Here is a 24695-nt window from a genome sequence, read left to right as displayed (position 1 = left end):
TTTATGAATTTCTAACTCGAAAATAATTACAAATTTTCGTGATTTTTCCCATATTTTATAATTTTTGAACTTAAAATGCTTATAAAAAAAAACTGTGAATAACGATTTTTAATATTTTTCATCTGGCTTTGAAACAATATACTTGGAGCCTTCTATTAAATTTTCAAGCTTTTTTAATCAACAAATAAAATTTTATTGATATTTTTAGAAAAAAAACTAAAAAAAAATGAAAACTGACAATGTCCATAAAGAGTTCAAAATAAGTCAAAATATTTTGAAAATGTTATGGTTTATAGAAAATGCTAATATAAACATTCAGTCAAAATTTCATGTATCTACGGTCATTTTTTTTAAAGTTATACCAAAAACCAAATTCAATTTTCAGATTTTGCGTAAAAATTCCCGTTTTTCCTTAATTTTTCTTTGGTTTTTCTTGGTGCTTTTGAAAATTACTGGGAATTTTAAATTTTGACCTCCCCAATGCACCAACGATATTCACTTTCCAATCGAACAAGATACTGAAGTTAGAATCGAAGCATTATTTCGACTACTTATCGTGTACACAGACACAAAAAAAAATAAAAAAACACATCATTCAAAAATCAATACATTCATCATTCCACTCAGAATCTAAAATACAATGCGCGTTGTTATACGATCATTCGAACAAGATACTGAAGTTGAAAATCGAAGTATTATTTCGACTACTTATCGTGTACACAAACACAAAAAAAAATTTAAAAAAAAAAAAAAAAAAAAAACACACATTGTAAAATCAATACATTCATCGTTCCACTCAGAATCTAAAATACAATGCGCGTTGTTATACGATCATTTACGTAGCAGTATAGGGTGGACTGTGGATATTTAACAAATAACAAAAATAATAATATAGGTCATCGGATAGGTAGTAAGAATTTTAGTTTTAATTTTTATCATTTATCTAACTACCCACACAACAATAGTATAGACGCTTTCCATCAAACTTTGTTTGAAGCGTATAGTTTCTTCGAAAATAATAACATAAAAAGAACGTGCCGGTAAGTACAAGTCAAAGTATAACTATATGTATAATACATTTTATATATATAAACCTACTACTATATACTTCATAGCCCATAGGTACTTACTATATATAATATATATATATTTAGATATATATTATGTTCCTGCTGAATTTAATTATTTTCATCCATTCATTAGCATCTTAATGAACATTTTATTATGCGAAAAAGGAGTGAACTTTCTTCTTATACTTCTCTCTCTCTCTATATATATATATATCTTTTTTTTTCATCTGGAGGGTAACGTACGTCTTAAATAAGAAATTAATGTCTTAGGTCATTAGGGAAATGTCTGTTACGCGAAGTAATTGTATTTAAACGCAACGACTTTTATAGTGTACATTATATTATTATACGCACGGCGAACTAATAACGATTCGAATTCGGACCATAATTTTAATTAAACAGAATGGAAAAAAGCAGCAGATTATACTGCCGTAATAATTCTAAATGGTCGGTCGATTTTGGTTATTCTTTAAAGAATAATAACAGACAGATAGATACACGGCGATACATGTAGCAATTGGGTGTTTTTTTTTTAGAGCCAAACTTTGCAACCTTTAATGTAGGTAGTTCAGTATTTTTTGGTATCTAAAAAAAAAAAAAAAACAGAACAAATGAACTCTGGATAAGAAGAATAGAACCTACTGTCCGGGTAAATTGACCAAAATGGAAGCGCGTAGGTGGTGGACGGGCTGGGGACCGATGTTTAGAGAAAACGTTTTAAAAAATAAAAATAACGGTGACTTCGATGTCTAAAAGTGACTGGGACGGCGAAGGGACTAAACTTTTAACGTTTCTCCAGGGAATGCGTTTGACAAGTGTTTATACTGCCTAAAAAAGTTTTTTGAGCTCAGCTATACGTTTCAAATGATAATTATAAAATACTTTCGTCGTTTATTGTCATAGTATTCAAAACATATCCCAAAACTATAATTTTTTTTTAAAAACAAAAAAAACAGAGCACAACTTAGATGAGTTAATACCGTTGATATATTTTATAGCCTTTAGATAAATAGATGGGTAAATTGTGAAAATTGTGGTTAATGAAATGGTTAATGAAATACAGCAAGCAAAAAAAAAAACAGAGCATTTTACTTGTAAATAAAAATACTACTATAAACATATGCAAATTTTTTTTAAATTAACACCTAAGTAGGTAGTCTAAGTCATGTTTACATATTATATAAAAACTGATATATTTTTTTTATAGGATTTTGCAAGTTTGTTTTTATTTTATTAAGTTTGCAATTTGAATCCTGTAATATGTATTACCTACCCAAATTATAATAAGATATTAAAATGATACATTTTAACATCTATTATTATAATTTAGGAAAATGCCAACATGAATTGTTACAAATTCTGAAAAATTAGCATGACATTTATAAAATTTAAAAAATATGTAATTTTATCTTCATAATTTTTTTTATTCAACGTTACAATTATGATATTCGTTAGTGTACTTAATTGATAGGGTACATTTTAGAATCCTTACAGTCACATCTTATTATGAGATACTACTATACTAGCACTTAATATTCTTACTTTTACATTTTACAATAGGTCATTTCACTTGTATGTTTAAAATTACCAAGTAAAATTGATTATTCTTGAACATAAAGTTTGCTGTTATGCATTAGTAAGACAGAGACAACACATGTAAGTGTAATACGTCCTCATAACACGAAAGACTAAACATTATTCGATTTCTGAAGCATTGTAAAGTTTTTATTTATTCACTATTTGTAAGTTACATTGAAATACAAGTAGTTCAGACTTAAGACAGTAACATGCGTTTACTTTACTTGTTATCATACCAAAACTTGAATAATGCATATGTTAATGTGACCAAATTGTATTTCCATTTTGTCAAAGTACCATTATTAAACAAAACAATGAATATTTGATTCTACTAGTATACATATAATTTTAATCTATGTCATTAGTGAGCCTTCCAAATCTACAGACAATTGTAAGTGGAAGTTTGTCACAATTCAATTTGTGTATTTTGATTCTATAGAAGCAAACAGAAGTTTACGTTTTTGACATTCATTTGTACGCAAGACACATTTACCAACATTCCTCATCGTTAGATGTTTTAAGTAGGTAATTAAAATAGCAGTAATAATAATTTCATAACAATTTAATTAGATAGTAATTATTTTACCCTAAAATAAATAACAATATGTTTTTAAGTTTATCCCTTTATTATAACTCATAGATAATTTGAATACTAATATAATATCTAAGACTCTATCAGATATCTACATTTATTATGTTGACCAGTTTAGAACAATATAAAATAAAAAAATTAATCTAGCTCAACTATTTAATCTGACTTACAATCAATTAGATCTTATACTTGAGAAATTTAAATACATTTTTTTTCCATTATAGTATGAGCTTCACTAAAAATAGTACTCTGTATATAATTATTTGGCATTAAAATCAAGTCTTAAATTTTTGCCGACATTTTCATGCATTTGGAAATATTTGACAATGCATCGATCCAAACATACACTTTCTCCTTTATTCAGTTCACCCGCCTTATGTTCTGGCTTGACACATTTCTTTCGGCATGTTTCAGTCATACGACCATACATATCAGCCATCATGTCTAATTCTACTTGTTGCAAGGTAGTGAGGTTCTGTGGTATTTGTACTTGTGTTCCAGCCATGATTGTATAGGTATTTTTTCAGCAAAATGTAATTAAAATTTCCTTGAACTCGGATCGTATTCTCCTATGTTTGATAGTCGTATACGTTCTCTAGCTTTCATACTATCATAACGTTTGGAATCGACATATCGCTTTGATAGGACAAATGAATAAAGACCACCAGTAATAACAATTGACCTAGAAAAAAAAAAATATTTAACTTCCATAAGATATTAATGATTCAATATTAAATTTGATTAAATAAGAGGGAATTGTCACAATAAAATATTGTGGTGTCTAAAAGTTTAAGTTTTAATCAATAGGTACCATAATGAATAAGAAGCAATCTAACACAATGGTATATTTTATCTATAGTAAAAATAACCGAGCACAGCATTTATTACAGAATTTTATTTTATAGATTTTAAAATGTTATATTGAATGTTTTACAACTAATTTACTTTAAAATATTATTCATATTTTTGTTTTAATTAATATTATTCAAAATATTTTCTACATTTTTAGAATCATTACTTGTTATTATTATTAACATAAGCCAAAAACGTTTTTATTAATTTCAGTAAGTAATACAATATTATCTTGAAATTAAAACAAATAACCCACTTTAAATTATTATTTTATTTATACCCGCATAAATATAATAAAATTAGGTGAAATAATATTTTGTTATTCAATATAATATTATGTTATCAATGTATCTATACTTTGATATTGATAACAATCGTACTATTCAAAATTGATTAAAAATATGCGCGAAAGACATCCTACCTAATTAACTTATTTTATTCATACAATTCAATATATAATATTGTACATAATTAAACTAGCTATATAATAATATGATTATAGACCATGGTTATAATATAATATTATGTTTAGGTACTTAGGTAATGTTAATATAAAGTATAAACGACTTACCATCCAATGAAGACTTTCTGGAAGTGATTCAATTTCATGCTTTCCGAATCAACATATTATAACTGACCGCTTCGATAAAAAAACTGTTTTTATAAAATAATGTATTTAAGTTATAACCAACAAGAGTTCAAAAAAAATTGTAAGCTCTTCACACGTGTTTAAGGAGCAAGGACCGTACGAATCGGAACGATAAGGTTATCTGTGTCAATGGCTATCCGGAATTCAGTACAAGCGGCACCGCCCGGTTACGTAGACTATCGATTTCTTTTACAGTGTGACCATGCACCGCAATATTTACCGTACAACACAATATAACAGTGACGGTACCAATTTTATTCCACCGTAATAATAATATAGGTAAATGGTAATACTAATAATACGATACTAGCACGATGTAGAGAAGATAATATCTTCTTATGATATTATCATAATCTTCTTTATATCGAGGATACTATCTACTATAGAATATAATTATAATAGCGTGGAATACGGGAGTCGGGAGAAGAAGATTTTATGAATGTCAAAGAAAAATGTAGAACTCGACGTATTGTACACACCTACTGGCTACTTATAGATTATGAAAAAAAAATATAATAATAACGAGCCCTTCATATTCAATTATAGTTTCACTTTCACAAGTTCTAAAGCTGGCAAACGCACTATTCCACAACGTCGACACGTTATTATTATTAAACGTAAATTACGTATTTATACTGCAGGCACGAATGATCAAAAATAATTTGTTTACGTGAAGTTGTTACAAGGCAACCCATTGAAATTAGTGTATCGGGTGCTTATAATATAATATACATATTAAATTATTATTTATTGGGACCTGCTTTATATATTTAATGTTTTATGAAAAACTGGTAAAACTGTAAAAAGTTTAACTTATCACACAAGACATAAATGTGCAATACTTAAATAACTGAAGACATTGTATATGGGACAGGGGTGTTTGTGCTTACTTAGTGAGTCGTTTCCTTTTCACTGCAGCGAGGGTGGATTCATATACACCTATTTACACATTGAATTATTGTATTTAGGATTTTGGCATCAAGAAGCGGCACAAGTTATAACTTATATTTTTCCGACTTCGGGTATGAGAAATTGTTACCCATGTACTTATTCGGTATTCCTATATAGAAATGTATGATCTTCCCAGAGGTCTCTCTTCGAATAGACATTATAGGTACAACCGATATTAAAATGTATGAAAATTATTTAGGTCTGTGTTAAAATATCATTTTTTTTGTTTTTAAATAAATTTGTATTTCACCATGGTATGATGTTAAAATGTTAAATCATAAAAACACAATATTACATAGGTAATATTAAATACCTATCAAATAAAGGTATATTATTCATTTTTACAAATTAACTATAAACATGAAAGTTATATCTTTAGAATAGTATAATATACCTATCAAAGTTTTTAAGGTTTTAAGAAAGAGGCGGGTACTTCAACTTTATCCCTCTCTATACGTCTCCCGCCTTTCCACGGGCGCTTAAAGAGTTGTCAGTCGGGTCATCGGCAGCTTCAGTAGCTTCAGTCCGCCCGTCCTATATTAGGTAATAGTTATAACGAGTTATTATCAAATACGTGATATTATATTAATCCGATAAGCTACCGAACATCAAGCCTACCATCGTGAATTCTCCACCGATGTATAGCCATGACCGCATCATGTATATATACTATATAGGTATAATATATAATATTATGACATAATTTATTACACGATCAGATCACACGATATTTGTTCTATACAATATAATATTATATAGTACCTATATATACATACATATGATGTATTACAGCTTCAAAAATTCAATATCGAAAATACACGTACATCATATATATATTATATACCTACATATATTGCTCGTATGCACATCGCTCGATCGACGTCGTACCATTAGTCGAGCGATATCTCTATTCTTCCTCTGTATAATAGGTAAACGTATACAGTATACTGCTGTTATATACACACGCGCGCACACTCACACATATAATATATTATATATACTTATATATATATATAGTTGGCAGCAGTATCAGCTCCTTATATTTATATATATATATATATAATATATTATAGCTTACATATACGCAGAGATATCGATTCCCTCGCTGTGCAATGTACACGCTGCAGCGTATTCGAATAATATTGTGTTATCAAAACGTTATCAAACTTTGGATTGACCGTGCCGCCGCGGTCTCTAATTTACGACGAGGGATGCCACCGCCGCCGCCGCGCGATTTATTGTTGCCGGTTTATAGATAAACTCGACCGCCGCGGCCGCCGCCGTCGCTCGTTCAAAAAGCAAACAACCGCAGCCGCGCATCCATTACTCTTTCGCGGGCCACCCTTCCGATCGTCTGTGTTCTACCCTCGTTCTCCGCGGCGGTCCACTTTTCGGTTTCGGGGGTGGGGGGGGGTTGTATTTAAAAAAAAAATATATAAACATATATATTATTATATATGTGCGGTAAAAAGGATAACCGCGTTATAGTCTGCAGGCGCACAAAAACTGGATAAAAAATACACACGGAACGGGGTTGATGGATGTGCTCGCGCGTGCGCCCGCAGACCGAATACACCACTGCCGCACAGAGATGGCAAACAAAACGAATGCGCTGCGAGCGTATTATACCCACACACACGTCCATAATGTCACCCCCGCGGTCATGTTTCGGGTCCGATAGCCAAGGAGAATATAACAGTGTATTCGGAAAATGCGAGAGAACATATAGCGATTCGGAGTGCAGAGGTGCCTTTTGTACAATATTTTACTCACCTACATAATATTATATAGTGCGTGTATATGTCGTATATATATAGTCTACAAGAGAACGAGCGAGAAAACTCATTGATTAGAATTTCGATTGGAATCTTTTCTATGGATTATTATTATAATATGTAATTTATCGCTTTGCTGCCAACGATTTTATATACTTATATACGTTAGTTATATATTTATATATTATCCCAAGTATCGTATCACGTATACATATCGTATTATTGTACGAAGTTTAAAATACAACGCAATGTTAATCCTCGTAGGTATTGCAGTATTATTTGGTATAATTTGTCATTTGAATTTTTAAATTTCGTATATATTATACATAAAATTCAAGGTTTGAGATCCATATAACTGCAGTAGCGCGTCCTATGGTTTCACAAACCTTATACTCTATAACCATGCTGAAATTGCAGTAGATAACTTATAGAGGTATACCAAAATACGATATTATAAATTTGTGTTTGCATAATATAGTTAGTATAATAATAAGTAATTACTCACATATAATATAAAAATTAGTTATAATAGCTGTACCTACCTATTCCAATTCAGACTACTTATAAGTACTTATAAAACTAGAAAACAATAACATTACCTATTATTTATTATTAAATATACAATTTTCTAAATTACAATTAAAACATTTTAAAGCACTAAACAATAATGTTTGTGTTCATGTGGACAGATGGAAGAACACAATTTAAAAATCTAATTAAATTTCGTACTTGCTAGGATGATAAAACTCCCCTATTTTCCTGCTAGCACTTAGTTAATGGCCCTTAGTTGCACCTATGATAAAATTGGTTTCCTTTTAGTAGGTAGTAGGTACTCCTTATGGCTTATAGTTATCCTATATTAAATTAGGAGCTATAATAATTACTAGTTGCAGACTTACACTTAGTACCTACGAGCTACGGTTAGTGTAAGAAGAAATCGATGACGAAAATTCCGTGATTGAACGTCTGCTACACCGATGTTAACCGACCTGCAATTACTCGTCTGTTGTGGAAATCAGTAAATATGGTCGTAGAGAAATTGAAAACAATTATATATATATATATATATATATATATTAGTATATTACATAGGTATATATACGATTCCGGTGAACCTATATTAGCTACATAACCTTTCGATACTGTGCTATGTATCTATATATAGTCTCCTTGATCTGAGACGTTCCTTCACTGACAGTCACCATTTCGGTAGTACGATGGCTATACTGCAATAGGTAGGTATATAATATATATATATAATATATAATCTATATATAATATAGATATATAAATAATCTATATGAGTATAACGATACATACCTATGATGACAAACGTTGACAGAATAAGAAGGTAGGGATTGGTCGGTGACCATGCATTTTTAATTAAATCCTTTTGTACCTAAGTACCTACATATTATACAGTATATTTTTTATAATAAACTTGTTTGCAGGACATATTTTTATTTTATTTTTTACAATTAAGTGAGTGGTGATGATAATAAATTTCATTTTAATTTTACTGGTTTTTATACATTCCATAAATAATTTATAATAATATAATAATATGAACCAGGTACGTTTTAATTAAAATATTAAATTATAAATAATAAAATATTACGTATTTGGGTTTATTAATATTATCAAATTCTAAGTATTCTAAAAGTCATTATGGATAACATGTGTAGATTTAATACTTTAAACTTTCTGGTAGACATAAACTTTTTAGTAAGTATAGTTTTAAACACCAAAGACACAAATATTCATTAAACTAAACTGATATTATAAGTACTCTGCTTATCAAAATGCTCAAAGTTCATGCTTAAATGATTTGTACACAAGGTAAATCATTTTCCCCGTGTGTTTATATCAGGAAGTACGAGCGTATAACGTGTTGTAATTTAGTTATTTTTATAAATGGTTTTTAATATTTTTAGAAAAAATGTGCGGGATTAATTTATCAAAAAAAAAAAAAAAATTAAAAACCAGAATATTAAACTGTCAGTCATACACTAATAATATGTGAGTTACAAAAACATTTTTTTCTCCTCGATAACATGTTTTAGATTTTTTTAATACATATTTTACACAGCATCATAAAAACAACATTGCAAAATGTCCGAGAAAATCACTCATGCCGGATAAATGGATAATTATGTATATTAAAATGTCGTTGAACATTTTTTGTACAGTCCTATTGGGAAAAAAGAAAAATTGAGATAAAAATAATAACGTCAATTTACGACGTTAATATATATTGATGTTTAAAATTGCTGTAATAATCTTGATTATAAAGGTGAATTTTGAAATTATTACTATATGATTTTAAATTATGCACTCGAGTCTTATTTAAATATAATTTAGGTATTTTATAAATTATTAAATGTATATTACATAATAACAGCCACGGTAGCCGATAGGCATTGCCTAAATATAATTCGTTACAAATCGAAGTGTCGTTTATATTTTCAGGGTAAAATCGTTTTTTGAAGTTAATATTATTATTATTTGACTTTTTTGTAGCCACACACAATTAATTGTTTTTTACGTATTATTATTGTTATAATATAATAGTATTATTATATAGAACTACGCATTGTTTTTTCTTCACTGACAGTTAATGATTATTTCTCTACACATATACATTATGCACACATCGCGGAAGTGTTTTTGGTTGTGGTTAGCACGCCTGTGTGTGTTGTTTACGGTGTGGTTGTGTAAACCACTGCCGTCACCGCCACCTACCTACCTATCAACCAACCGACCTACCAACCTATATATCTACCGTTTTTGGGGAAAAGTGTAAGGCGACTGCGGCGGATGTGTCGACGGAGAATTAATTATACGAACGGCCGAGACGTCGCCGCACAAAGGTCCTAAACATAATAACGCATTATAGCGTGTTGGATAAGTCCAAAACGGATGTTTGTGAACGGCGTCTATATTATATATTATTATAATAGTGGCTTTTGTATTTATTTATATACGTACAAGACGAGTCGGTTTGGTAAACACCAAAGGATTAAACTATGAGATGAAAAAATCCAAAATTTCAATATTTTTTTACCGACATTTAACACGACAATGTATATATTATTATATTTATTATATTATTTAGTTGCACGCGAAGGCTCGTTAAAAGTATTTCGAAATCTTACGATTTCAACGGAAACTCACTAAAAATTAGACGAAAGTACCTATACCTATTTTTTACCATGGGCATTTTCAAAAATATATTCTCGTCGGGATTCGAAGAAACTCATTATCGTATAAACATATCGCGCTATTGTTTTACGTATAAGCAATATGATGTCAAGACGTGTGAAACACCGGAACATATCATTTCTCAGATGGTCTGATAATAAATATTACGTATGTCCTATTAATGACGTCCTAATAGCACTTAATTAAAAATGATAAGACAATAATCTATAAAGGTATCGATTTGCGGTTGATAAAAATGACAAAATATCACTCAGGTCTTGAACTTGTCAACTTAGTCGAATTTACTATTTATCGAGACGTCAAAATATTAAATATTTAGGTGATCAATTCATATCAGTACCTATACTATATATAGATATTCCATTACTGTAACCGCAGTGACAATCAATTACTGACAGATCTGAGTTTCTACGACGATTGTCAACGTGTAGTCGTCAAATACATATTTTTAGTGAACAAGAGTGGGCTGTATGAAACCCATTTGATTCATTAATGAACCCTAAACAATATTAGATATTCGCGCTAAAGTGTGAAACAGTTAAAACAAACGTACCTTTGTTATTGAAACATATTTTTTCATTTTGTCTTTCTTATAAGTTATAACAACATATATAAATTATTGACTGATCCCGCTATAATACACGTATAATGTCTATATAAATAATTTATACGAACCAAGAATTACGAAGTTACAATTATTTATTCGAAAAATTGGTCATTTAATATTTCGTTCCAACTCTACATTTCTACCCTATGCACGATGATCGCAAAAGTAATATTTCAAAGAAAGCTATTTTATTCATAATCTTTATAGCTCTGCTCGACGCGGAATTTAATTTAAAATTTATATTTATTTTTCATCAGAGTATATGGAATATTCAAGGTTACGTGTTCTTCTATATAATGCTTATATGTTACCATTGGATCTAAGTAATATGATAAAAAAAATTTTTACTCACATATATTATTTATTTTTAATAGTTTTTATTTGAGTTTTAAAGGGAAAATACCTGATTCCTGTGTGTATATGGGCAAATAGATACTGGAATCCTTTTATAAATTCTAAGGCTTATGTACGACATAATGGTATATTATAATAACGAGTCATCATCAACAGTCGCACAAATCAGATTCACGGTAGTTTAAATTATCAATAGACAATTTTAAAATGTGTAGATATATGTAGGTATATCGTATATATACGTGATATCAGTGAACAATATTATAAATGTATTATACCCCACATTATTACGTTAAAGTAAACATTTAAAACATACAACAAAATACTATATTACGCTTACACGTTACACCTATTAGTTATTATTTATATAATTGATTTTAACCATAATTAAAATTCCCAATTTAGTCTGATTATGGGAACATAGAATTTGCAAATAATTAAATCTAAATCTGGTTATAGTTTGGGGGATATGTTAAAGACATTAATATAGTATAACTTACTTTATAACACGAATTCAGAGTGGTGTCATAACCTTTTAATAACAACCAAGTGTGAAATTTGAAGTTTAAGTACATTAAATTGCCTATGTTTACTATGTACATAAGAACGGAAAAAAGGAAAAAAATCTAATGGCGTAGAAAGGAATCTATAATCTAATACTAGTTATACGGGTGCTCCGGGCAAAGGTTCACAAAACTTTTGAACCAAGGGCTATCGTTTGTAGTTCAAATAATCCTTTTAATTCGTTTTTAATACCTACTATTCGCATATAGAAATATAACATTTAAACCAAAATACTAAAAATTATGTTCTAAAGTATACATGAATACATATGGTTGTACCACTGTATTCGAATATTCACTTTGAGGTTTGAGTTTCCGCATTTCCCGCTGTTTGAAAAGTGCACGTGAATTACAGGAAATCCAGTATAATAAATTATGATAGTTTATACAGTATAATACATACTCGTGTATATTATATCATGTAGGTATTCGGAACTTTTGAAAATAAACAACATTTTTATCATATTTTAGGGGTAACTTAATTTCATTTCGTTTATGTGAATTGTGAAACCTTCTAGAAAAAGACCCAAACACCAGAAAACGTCAGCGTCAGTGTTTTTTAGAAACAAAAGGTTTTTCGAAGGGATAACCTCTAAAGAAATATTATCAATTTAAAATGTCAATATTATAGAAGAATCACGTTTTTTGGCGTTGTGAAATATTAAAGTTACCCTGAAAAGCAAAGCCATATCTGTAAAAAATGCTTTAACAATTTATATTACTGCGCTTTTACAAACACTACTCCCAAATAGAAGGCACTATAATAATTACATCACCAATAAGGTATACAGATGTAGACTGCAATAGCGCCAAGTGTTTTTCAATGAAAAAAATATAAATATCTTACGCCATTTTAGTACAATTCAATTGTATCTTTTAGTATCGTATCTTTCGTATACGATAGTACACACACTTTTATATTATATATTATACGATATATATGTGTATATTATAGTAGACGTACGTGCAGGGATATAATATATTTTAGGTCCATGATATATCTGTCAAACATCTCATGTTATCTTTCCAATAATACGGGCCCATGTTCGCCTTATCCCCAGATACCTGTGACCTGTCACACGACTCACGTGCAGCACTTCACTAAATTATAAACACTCACACGTATATATATATCTCGATCCAAATTTCTCGACGCGCTATAATTGGAGCGCCTTAGATATATAATAATAGTTATACACGCAGCGGTGAGAACGACGGGTGGGCGATGGTGGCATCCTTACCGGATAGACGATTATTTTCCCCGGGGAAGGGCGGCGGCGTGTAATATTTACTGTATTATATACTGCAGTGTGGTTAGAAAGTGACGAAGGATAATGGTGCGAGGCCGTGTGCATATGTATCATGTATGCATGTAAGTATGTATGTATGTATATGTATGTATCATGTATGCATGTATGTATGTATGTATGTATGTATGTATGTATGTGCGAACATTATATTATAGCTCCCATCTATACATATATGAACTCACCTATAGGTACGCGACTGTGTATAATATGAAATTGACAGCTGTAACCACCGTATTCCGGGTCAAATGCTACTTGTCAAAATATAAACGAACATGTTATTATATTATTTCGCGATAAACAACATTATTATTATCACGTGGGCGTGATAATATATTATAATATAATTTAATATAATCGCTGCAGAGTGATAAGCTTAATATTATGTAATTACGTATACGTTATAGCGAACTACGACGAGTAAAGACATGTCGTCGTGCGCGCAATTTATACTGCAGCAGCAGTAGTAGGAGCAGCCAGCAGAATAAGACTTTGGCGGGTATATTATACGTGGGAGTTATTGTACATATACACGGGTTTTCGGCTCGATGAGAGGATTATGAGTTTCCAAATACCCGAAACTCATACGGCGAGGTCCTTTATAGTTCTATACATATGTATATGTGTGTGCGTATTTCGTACACGCAATATATACACTCCCGTCGCCGACAACCTCTTATACATATAAAGCGTACGAGTTTCTCATAAATTATAAGCTTATTCGCCGATAGGAACTCCGATATATATATAAAATAAATGTATACGTGCAGGAGCGGGCTGGGACGTGTGCGCTGCAGCGTGTGTGGATCAGCAGCGAAGGGCAGGACCATACGGGACCGCCGCCTCGGAAGCTGTGTGAGACGGATGGAGATGGAGAGAAAATGAGTAGGAGAGAGATAGATATGGAGAGGAGACAGTGAAAAGACAGAGAGAGAGAGAGAGAGAGAGTGAGTTTCGGAGGGACTGCAGAGGGCGAATGGTAGAAAGCGATGAGAGGGGAGAGAGGAGAGAGAGAGAGACTATACGCCATCGTCATGGCAACCGATGGTCGTGTGGCTGGCTGCTGCTTTGGTCCGCGGAGAGCGCGCACACACAAAATATCGCGCCCGATGCGGGAAAAATAAAAATAAGGCGAATATATATTTCGTCTGTCCGTTATTGATTTCGCGACAACGATTTTTTATTTTCATTATTTTGAATACCGTAAATGGTGATCTTTATCGAACTGTAGCTAATACAGTTAACCGACCGACCCATCCCCGCCGCTTCGTCCCATGCTGAACCCGAAGACGAAACGTTCGTTAATAGAAAAGTTGTCGTAGAAAAAGTTTTCGGGTGTAGTTTATACCTACGCTTTATAGGTACTATTATATATTAATAAATGTGCTCGGGCATTCGTTGTAAATTGTCCGTAGGGCATTTTCGGGCAGCGCTGCAGGTAGGTCTATCGCATAATATATATGATGCTACTTAATAATCCATTTATAGTGGTCCCGATTTGAAATGGACCGGAATGCTTCTTGTATTAAAGACGGCGGCCGAGTATTACATCGTAATAATATAGTCGATGACGTCGTCGACTAAGCAAACGGCGGGAAAAAACAAATAAGACGCATTAAGGCCGATAGGAAGGGAGTGAACATAATTCGTGACACCATAATACACAAGAGTTCATTAAAGCTGCCGGTTGTGACTACAACTTTTGTCCATTTGATTATTTGTACAAAAATAACATAATAATTTAATTATATAAGTCTGTATTTTTTTTAAAAACATAAACATAATTGTATAAGTACAACACACCACGGTACGGATTAGAACAGTTTTTTCAAACTTTAGATAGTTTAAAATTCAAATGAACACATCATTATTTTAAATACTCAAGTAAATATAATATTTACCCAGTTAATATATGATACAGCAATGTTTTTAATTCTTATATTTTTAAACTTGAATGATTATATTATATTGATTTTGTTTGATAAGTAGTTAAGATTAGTAGAATGTTTATATTAATGCGAGCAAATTATGTAAAATATAATACAAATACAATATCTGGTTAACGAAGATAATATTACTGTTCAACAGACTAATCAAAATCAATGTGTCCTTAAAATGATTGGTATTCAATGGAACGAATAATGCCTACCTGTGATACTGAAATTAGTATAGATTAGCCATTAGGTCTCTATATTACAGCTGGAATAGGACGAGGCGTATTATAAAAGTAAGTAGAGCCTTAAGCTTGTTATTTTTATGGCTATTATATATATTGTAATATCCTAAACATTATCAATAGATTTGTATTTTATTGTTTATGGAAAGTCTTCAAGAACAACGGTTATTGTTTATTACATAATATTAGACTGCTTTAAGTTCCTGTACAGTCTCATATTCTTACGAGCAACAGCCAACGAACAATATAAATGTGCAATTTATTATTATTAGTAAATTCATTGCATTAATATATATACCTATTGGAGTCATGCATTAATTTGTCATAATAAAAACGGTGAAAAATATATTAGTATTAAGCTCTTATGTACCTATATTAGGTTAGGTTAGCTTGCAAATTTGAAAGTATATCATAAAATATATCTTAAATATAACATGTAATTTTACAACGATTTATTATTATAAATTATAATTACCTAATAAGAATAGTAATTTTTACATTATTTGTAGCTGATTGTAATTAAATATACATTTTTATACAGCTTTAACTTATTGCGTACTCTTTTATTTTTGATATTGATGATGCAAGTTCTAAACCATTAAATTTCAATTTGCAATCATCGTGTAAACCAAGTTAGTATATGATATGACATCTAGCTAACAGATTCGGCCAAATATATTATCTACTACTTAATATTGTTAATAAATTAAATATTAGTAATTATGTCATTTAATTTTGTAATAGAAAAAAGTTTTAGCTCTGTCATAATAATAAAATAGTAATAATATTATTATGTATTTTGATTTTTGTTACAACCTAATGGCTCTAAGTTTTTTTCACTAATTTATTTATCAATCAAATTACTTATGAACTCATCGTACCGAACATATTATACACCATCGCTACGTACAAAACAAATGAACCGTCCCACTGAATAACGCGCAGAATTTTTCAAATCGTTTTAGACGCACAAAATAAAGAATAATGAACCGAAAAATCACGAATGAAAGGGGAAGTAATGGGTTACGTTGCAATTCAATCGGAGTTTCACCTTTCATATATACATGCATTCAATCGTTTAGGTTTTTTTTTATCGTACGATTTACACTGGGGAAATTATACGAATATATAAAGTAGGTATTTTATGTTTATTATAAATATTGTCTGCAGTATTGGCTAGGGCCGTAATGTCGATCGACAAGGTTGCTTAATGAACTTTAAACTTTTTTTTTTATTTTTGATAATAATAATAATAATATTATAAAATATTCATGTTGTATCATAACTCCATCGACCATCATATATTATATTATTATCCGTGTCCAACAATTAGCGAACTGATTGACATTGTAATATAATATATTATAATCGTTCAAATATGCACCTAAATGTTATAGTTTGTGCACATTCATCGATTAATCGGATACTTATATGTTTTACTGTCGTCGTTTATTTGGCGTTGTTAACTTAAAAGACAAGACATATAATTGCTCCCATACCTCTCTCTGTAGGATATATTTTAGACGATATTTTTCTTTTCGATTAATGAATTATTTACGGCGCGTGTCTATATTATTATGTAGCCGATTTTTAAATGGCACACGCCACACATTGCGTGCGGACTCAATCAAAAGCTAACACGTGTCTCACACGCTGCAAGCTTACCCATGTACAATATCATTATATAGTTCACGGCGGGCTTAGTACAAATGTACAATATCGGAATGTTATTATGGTTTGCAGACAACGGTTTTTATTACGATGCAATAAAAACGTGTTTCGTTATAAATATGATATATTTTATACATAATGTATATAGTATGTAATAGTAAATCCATACAAAATATACGTTCGATTTATTACAGATCGCCTTGAGACTACACCCGTAAACGACAATGATATAGTACCTATATTGTGGAAAAAAATTGTTCCTTGGAATACCAAAATACGATACCTATCTTAAACGCGTTCGCAAAATAAAAAAAAAAAACGAAAAACGTGCATATAAAACACTTTAAAGTTTTAATAAATTAAAAATACGTGGTGGTTAGCTCAGGTAGGTACTTATACAGATTAATATTTTAAATACATATTATTTACCTAATATTATATAATTCATAAGGATAAGATACCTATATATCGCTTAAAAAATTAAACTCTAAAAGTGAAATGTTCTGTTTTTGTTATATAGGAATTTTAGTGCTAATATATATACATATTTTATAGGTAACTATTCATAATTACATAGGTATTTTAAAAATATATAAATTTCAATTATTGGAATAAAAATTTCTTTAGACCACGACGTTAAAAATAAAACGTATACGTTATTATGGAATTAGAAATAATTATAATCTAGAAATGTACGGTTCGAGAATCATATTCATAACGAGCTATCATTATTTGAGTGTCTAACTAGTAACTAATGAGTTCCGTAAGGATGGAGGATAACAATATTTTATCCAACTGTAAATTCTCGTTTATTTTATTTCCCCGTCATTCGTCTCATTCATAAGTCCATAACTTAAAGTTTCGAAAGTACCGCACAGGTGATTCGCTAATAATAGACTGCAGGGCTATACACAAGCTATAATAATGTAATACTTTCTGTAAATAATAACCAGCTTCGAACAAGCGTACTTTTTTAATAGTCCATTCAACAAAGATACGTTCAAAATCATTATTGTTTATATTATTTTAATTATGTAAATATGCAATATAATGTAATAGGACTATATACATATTATACAGTTGACCTATATGCATATACAATAACAACTGTACGGGATTCGTATTGATGTTAAAAAATTTTACTTTGTAAATATATTATAATATTATTAACTCAACTATGTACGTATAATGTACATATTATATAATATATAAATATTATTATACATTTTTGTATATTTGTATAAAAATGGAAGAAAAATAGTTGAAAAACGGAATTGCCCACGCAAATGTTTATATTATATTATACACGCATTGTTGAAGCCTGCAGCTGTACATTATTTGCTGTTTCACTGAAATTATATTTGATCTAACATCGCTGGCTAAACATTTTTGTATGATGTTGATGTACAACGGTACAACGCCAGGAAAAGCTTTTTTCTAAAAGAGTATTTAAACTATTTTAAATTTAAAGTTTTTCAATTGCAGTGAATGTTATTCCCAAGTTGTTTAAAATGTATTATGGATTTACTTTAATTGCGATTCAGTACTATAATATATACTCGTACATGTCTTGTATACCTACTCGGTTTGGTTGAAATAATATTGTACCTACCTATATAGTTAGCTAGTGAATAGTAAATACTAAATACGTTTTTCAAATGAAAACTATACGAATTCATTACACGGTAGTAATATTTATTTAGGACATCGGTTTCAAACTTATGTATGAAACGGTATACGTACTGTTTTTCCCGCGAGACGAGGAAAAATTTTCTCGAAAGGAAAAACGGCCACTCGTATATACTTTCAGTTGAATGATACACACGTACGCGTATATACTATTATAACAATACTTATTATCATATTTCAGGTAATATAATATACTCTGTTTTATTACTTAATTCTCTCTATATACGTATTCAATTACAACGAAGTGTATAATAAATTGTGTGAGCGCATCGCATTGAATCATAATAATATGTAATAAACAATAAATAAATTACATTTTGAAAAACCCGTCAATAAAAATGTTGGACTACTCTAATGACTGTAACGTCGAAATATATTACTAAATAATACAATATCACAGCGCTTCACAACAAAGAAACTCATTTTCCGCGCAACGTGTTGATGTGCGGGGGCAGTGGCTGGTTTTACGTCAAAATATCCCTAAAGCCAAATATTCCATGACAAAATGTAATCATAATAATGCAAACAATTATTACCTATTTAGCATATTTTTAAACTGAATAATATTTTGATTTATTTAAATAAGTTGTTGAGCCACAACATTTTATATTATGTAAATAATTGCCATTTAAAAATGCATTTATATAATATTATATAGTAAAACTAATTTTTTTAAAAAATGTTTCAAAAAAAATATACCTACAATCCAAAAATCCATATTATTAAATAAATTGAATAAAGGGAAAACGGTTACCTCCTAACACACATTACCATTATTAAAATAACGATTAACACACATCAGTTTAGATAAATTATGATGATTAGTAGGTAGGTAGGTAGGTACTACTAATACTAATCACAACTTTAATAATGGTGGTTAAAGTTTTGGATTAATATTCACGCGAGATTAAACCGGGATATTTAGACGTGTATGTTAACGGTTTCGTAGGTTTCGAGTGTATACATCGTTATTAAATGGGCCACTGTAATAATGGATGTGTTCAAATTTGAAAAAAGTGATATTTTCTAATTTATTTACCTATATATTTCTTTCTTTGTATAAAGATATTTACCATCTGTTATATATAAAACAATAGGTAAATTTGGTACATGGTAAGTAATAAAAGTTTCACATGAATAATTCGCGGAGGAAACTGTTCACTAATGGCAATAATTTTTGCCAAAAACATCGCATTATATATGTATATTATAAAACAGTTTATGATTATTATAATATTACTGTTAATAATATCGACGCATAGGTTGAATAATAGAACGTTGTGAATAGGTTCGTGGTATAAATAGCTAAAAATTAGTCTAAATTATAATTTAAGTAATATTGGAATGTTTAAACTTTAAAGAATCTACGATTTAAATTTTTGAACTACAACAAATAACAAAAAAATATTAAGTCTTAATCAAAAAATCTTAAATTCTAAAAGTATATAGTATATATATACCTAATATATTACTATTAAATAGTAATAATAATCGTTATATTTGACGATAAAATGATATTATTTTAATGCGATGTGTGCGCTATAGAACATGTGAAGCGTGTAATTACGCCGTTTTATTGGATGTTCGTGTACCTATCTGAAGTCGTACGTATTATTATCACACAGCGACGGCCGAGGACAAGAGGACGAACACTTTTGGACCGTATTACACCGCCAAATATACGAATATTTTACGTATATAATGATAATATTATAATATGGTATAATATTATGTGTATCATATCGTGGACTACATAATATTATTATGATATATTATTCACTCTGGAATCGTTGCTGCATTTAAAATAATATGTCTGGTGGCAGTAGAGCGTCGCCCACCACACCACAGAGGATCTCTCGGCGTTATTTAAAAATAATTAATCTTAATCAAAGAACACTGGAGCAGCAGCTAGTCCCGGCAGATTGTAGTAATTAGTAAAGCTGTGCCCGGCGCCGTCGGGACTTTATAATAACGTGTTTGACGGACGGACGGACGGACGGACAACTTAATGACGACAAAAACCCTTTTCGCCGCCGTCACCGCAACAGTCCACAGCCACTGACGCCACTGCGACCCGCGCGAGCGTGTCAAATATACATAAGCGACGCCGCTGCTCGCCGTTTCGTTTACGGCCGCACAATGGACTTTCTTAATGGCCGATCCCATGGTGGTGGCATAAAGTTATTATTATAATAATATTATTAATGCGACCGTACATATTATTATTATACTTCTTGCAAGGGTAATGTCGAGTTGGATATAAGCCCAAAGTGGCGTTTGTGACAACCGCGGTATAACGCGGTATAACGCGAATGGTATGGACGTTATATATCATATATATATAATATATATGCGGCAGCAGCGGAGTGATACCTTCTTGCACCGAGTTAGTGTGTACCTGACATTGCAGCTCATCAGTTGTATAGTTGTCACCGATCGGATTTCAATTTTTAAGATGATTTTTTTTTTTATATTTTGTACTTATACATATTTTTTTTAGATCCTTTGAAAGAACAACATTTCGCCGAAGTTCAATGAAGCCATTATTTCGCGTTATTATATATTATACTGCTGCAGGCGCGCGTATACGAGCTTTGTTCGAAAACGCCATTTGCTTTTTTTTAAATTGATCAGAAAATTAAAAACCCATAAAAAAAGGTCAATGCCTTTAATATACCATCTATACCTAATGTTATTATGATAAAATCGAATCGATGGTGTATTATTATCAAAAAATATGTACCTAATAACCAATAAATAATATTATTGTACGACGGTAGCAGAAATACATTATACGCGATGTCTATATCCCTATTTTGACCTTAAAAATAAATTAGACTATAATATAATAATAATGTATTTTAATACTATGAATCATTATATTCATAGCGGGATAATGTCTCAATATGATTAAAAATAAAAAATATTATGCAGTGACCTATTCATAAGATATAGTAAATAAACATAATTGTCTGTACAATAATTACCTTTATGCATATAATAATATGTATCTAGGTACTCATTATCGATATATTATACTTATACTTCAATATGTAATTATAAATAACTCTTGTGAAAAAGTTTTGAAATTAATTTAGAACAATATAAATCGTATAATATAATCACGTAGGTATTTTTAAAATTATATTATATCATTTAGTTAAAGAATATTATATTATATAATATGTAGGTATACCTATAATATAATTCTCAAAGAACTAAATTACCTCTTAAAGATTTATATTTTAAATTATTTGCTTTTTTCGACGTAATCGCAATATAATAAATATACGTGAAAATTAGATGAGTATTATATTATTTACATAAACATCCAAAGACGTGTATATACACTACTTTTATAGTTTTATAACATTTTTAAAATGTAATAATAGTTCAAATTATTACTCTACAAACGCATTTATACTTGTGTAATGGAACCGCAACTTATTCTAGTTCTAAATAATAGCATTCAAAATTATGTTAAAAGAAGCAATTAGATCGAGTTTAAAATAAAATTAAGAAACACTTATTCCTTTAGTAAATGGCGCCGGTGATGTCCCCTTTTACGACTTCGGGACCACCCGGCTGATGGCCCCTTATTTATTTTGTAGAGCTTCTACTTTTTTACCCTCGGAAAAATGTTGATGGATCACTTGTACTTATTCATCCAGTATTACTGTGTATACTACTCCCGAGACCGATTCGTTCTAAGTTTTTTACAAACTTTATGTCGTTTACATAAACAAAGACCCGTCGTAAAGGGAAGAAGAATAAAATAAAAAAAATCCACAATAAAAATATATATAGGTAGATTTTTGATTTTGAAAACGGTAAATCTGCAGCCGATAAAAACTATAATATGAACTAAATTTATACGGCGGCAAGTACGCATATATAGTATGATGCAACATGAGTCATGGCACAATAAATTCTATTATATTAATTATATTCGTCATGTAACATTTAGAATTAAAATTTAAAAAAATAATAATTAATATTATTATTATGTATAGGTATATAATATAATATAACAGTGTTGCTATAAATAAGGAAGGCATGTGGCTTTCGTGGAAACGGCAGTCTTTACCTACGTGTTTTGTATTTTATCATAAAATTATTAAAAAAAAAACAATAATTATAAACTGATACATTTTTAAATATGTAAGTACTGCGAATAGTGCAGCGTGTTTCCGAACATTGGTATACCTAACTATATAGTATTATATATAATATTTTTTTTTATTGAACAAATTATTAAGTACCTAGGTATATTATTTACAATCTTTATTTACAAGTTATACAATGAGTACATTTGATGAGAGTTTATTGACCGGAAGGGGAAGCCGCCTATCGAGGGCACCCCATAATTTAATATTATGATATACACATTTTAAACGAATCTTTGAAGTAATAGTTTTTTAATATATTTAATTAATGGTCGGCATGGATTATGGCGCCTACGTGCGTTACTAAATGCACAGTGTACATAATATATATTATTATATGTAAAGAAACTATAATATTTAACAGTTTTACACCAATGGTTATCGGCTGATTCCGGAAGGTCATTGTGTATTTAGATATTTTTGCAATGCAAATGAACAACAACGTTATATTAAAATATAATATAACAAAAAAAAACATATTTCGACGTTGGCATAGCTATATGTAATAAAAGCTCAAAAACTACCGAGTACAAGAGCGCACAAAAGATAAATGAAAAGTTATGACTTATGAGCAACGATGAAGAGTTTGAAACCTTTCTTATCTTTTTTTTTACCTCTTTCCCTGGGAATTTTCCCGACCGCCGCCGCGCTCCGTACGCACTCTGTATAGAAGCTAAATGTATTTATCCCCGAAATGTGGTAATATAGGTGGTCCGACGGTTAAAATGACAAAGGTCTGCCGCCCGAACTCCACCTATATGTACACACTGGCCTGAATATGAGCTATAAAAAGATAAACTCGCCACGTGTTTTTATATTTCGAGGAATAAATCTCGAGTAAATTTTTCACCGTAGGGGTATAACAGGACTATAGGAGTGTAAGTATAATAACGATAATAATAATAATAATATATAAGTATTATACTTGTATAAAAAAAAATTTAATACTAACGCACTGCAGGGTTTTGTTTTTAAAACTTAACGACGTTTACCATAAAATAATGTACTTCGCCAACAGTTGTAAATTGATGACGTAAAGATAAAATTTCTTTTTTACTAAGAATTTATAATAATATATATACCTATTAATATGGCACGTACGTATAAACTTACTCATCTGACCTTTATAACAATATGTTATTAAATCCAGTGAATGAACGTTAACTAAACAAAACCGATGGCAATGTAAATGCTTAGGACATTTATTTTCCATTACATATGGTTACTGCAGTGGATACTTTAATATTGATCGAATCTAAAAAAGTTCAATCCTTACTTTAATTAATTGTCTTGCGAAACTCGTTACGAAAACATAGAAGTAAATATTTGTACTCGCGATTTGCGTTTTTTACGATTTTAGCTATTGTTTCTGTACTCAGAGGCACGTATGAAAGTATTATTGAAAATTAGATGTAGTAAAGTACTAAAGACACAAAGTTAATACCATTAACATAGTTTTTTTTTATTTGCTTA

The 24695-nt window shown here is 30.1% G+C and overlaps 3 protein-coding genes across 6 annotated transcripts in view; all 3 read right to left on the bottom strand.

Annotated features, from left to right (window-relative positions):
- The window catches only part of LOC100168886 (low-density lipoprotein receptor), an 87252-nt gene that overhangs the window by 26819 nt on the left and 35738 nt on the right, over positions 1-24695 (bottom strand). The window lies entirely within an intron of this gene.
- LOC100571497 (mitochondrial import inner membrane translocase subunit Tim10) lies at positions 3193-4864 on the bottom strand. Its single transcript, XM_003246988.3, has 2 exons — positions 4664-4864; positions 3193-3922 (listed from the first exon to the last, which is right to left on the bottom strand). Exon 2 carries the CDS (start codon positions 3743-3745, stop codon positions 3500-3502), a length of 246 nt encoding a protein of 81 aa, XP_003247036.2. The 5' UTR covers positions 3746-3922; positions 4664-4864; the 3' UTR covers positions 3193-3499.
- LOC107884723 lies at positions 3193-4864 on the bottom strand. The gene is made up of 2 exons (XM_016807472.1): positions 4664-4864; positions 3193-3922 (listed from the first exon to the last, which is right to left on the bottom strand). The coding sequence occupies exons 1-2, from the start codon at positions 4699-4701 to the stop codon at positions 3778-3780; spliced, it is 183 nt and encodes a 60-aa protein (XP_016662961.1). The 5' UTR covers positions 4702-4864; the 3' UTR covers positions 3193-3777.

Source organism: Acyrthosiphon pisum, chromosome A1 (genome assembly GCF_005508785.2).
Source record: "Acyrthosiphon pisum isolate AL4f chromosome A1, pea_aphid_22Mar2018_4r6ur, whole genome shotgun sequence".
In the NCBI taxonomy this organism is placed as follows: Eukaryota; Metazoa; Arthropoda; class Insecta; order Hemiptera; family Aphididae; genus Acyrthosiphon; species Acyrthosiphon pisum.
The sequence above is the reverse complement of the archived record's forward strand: the minus strand, read 5'-3'. Positions and strand labels throughout refer to the sequence as shown.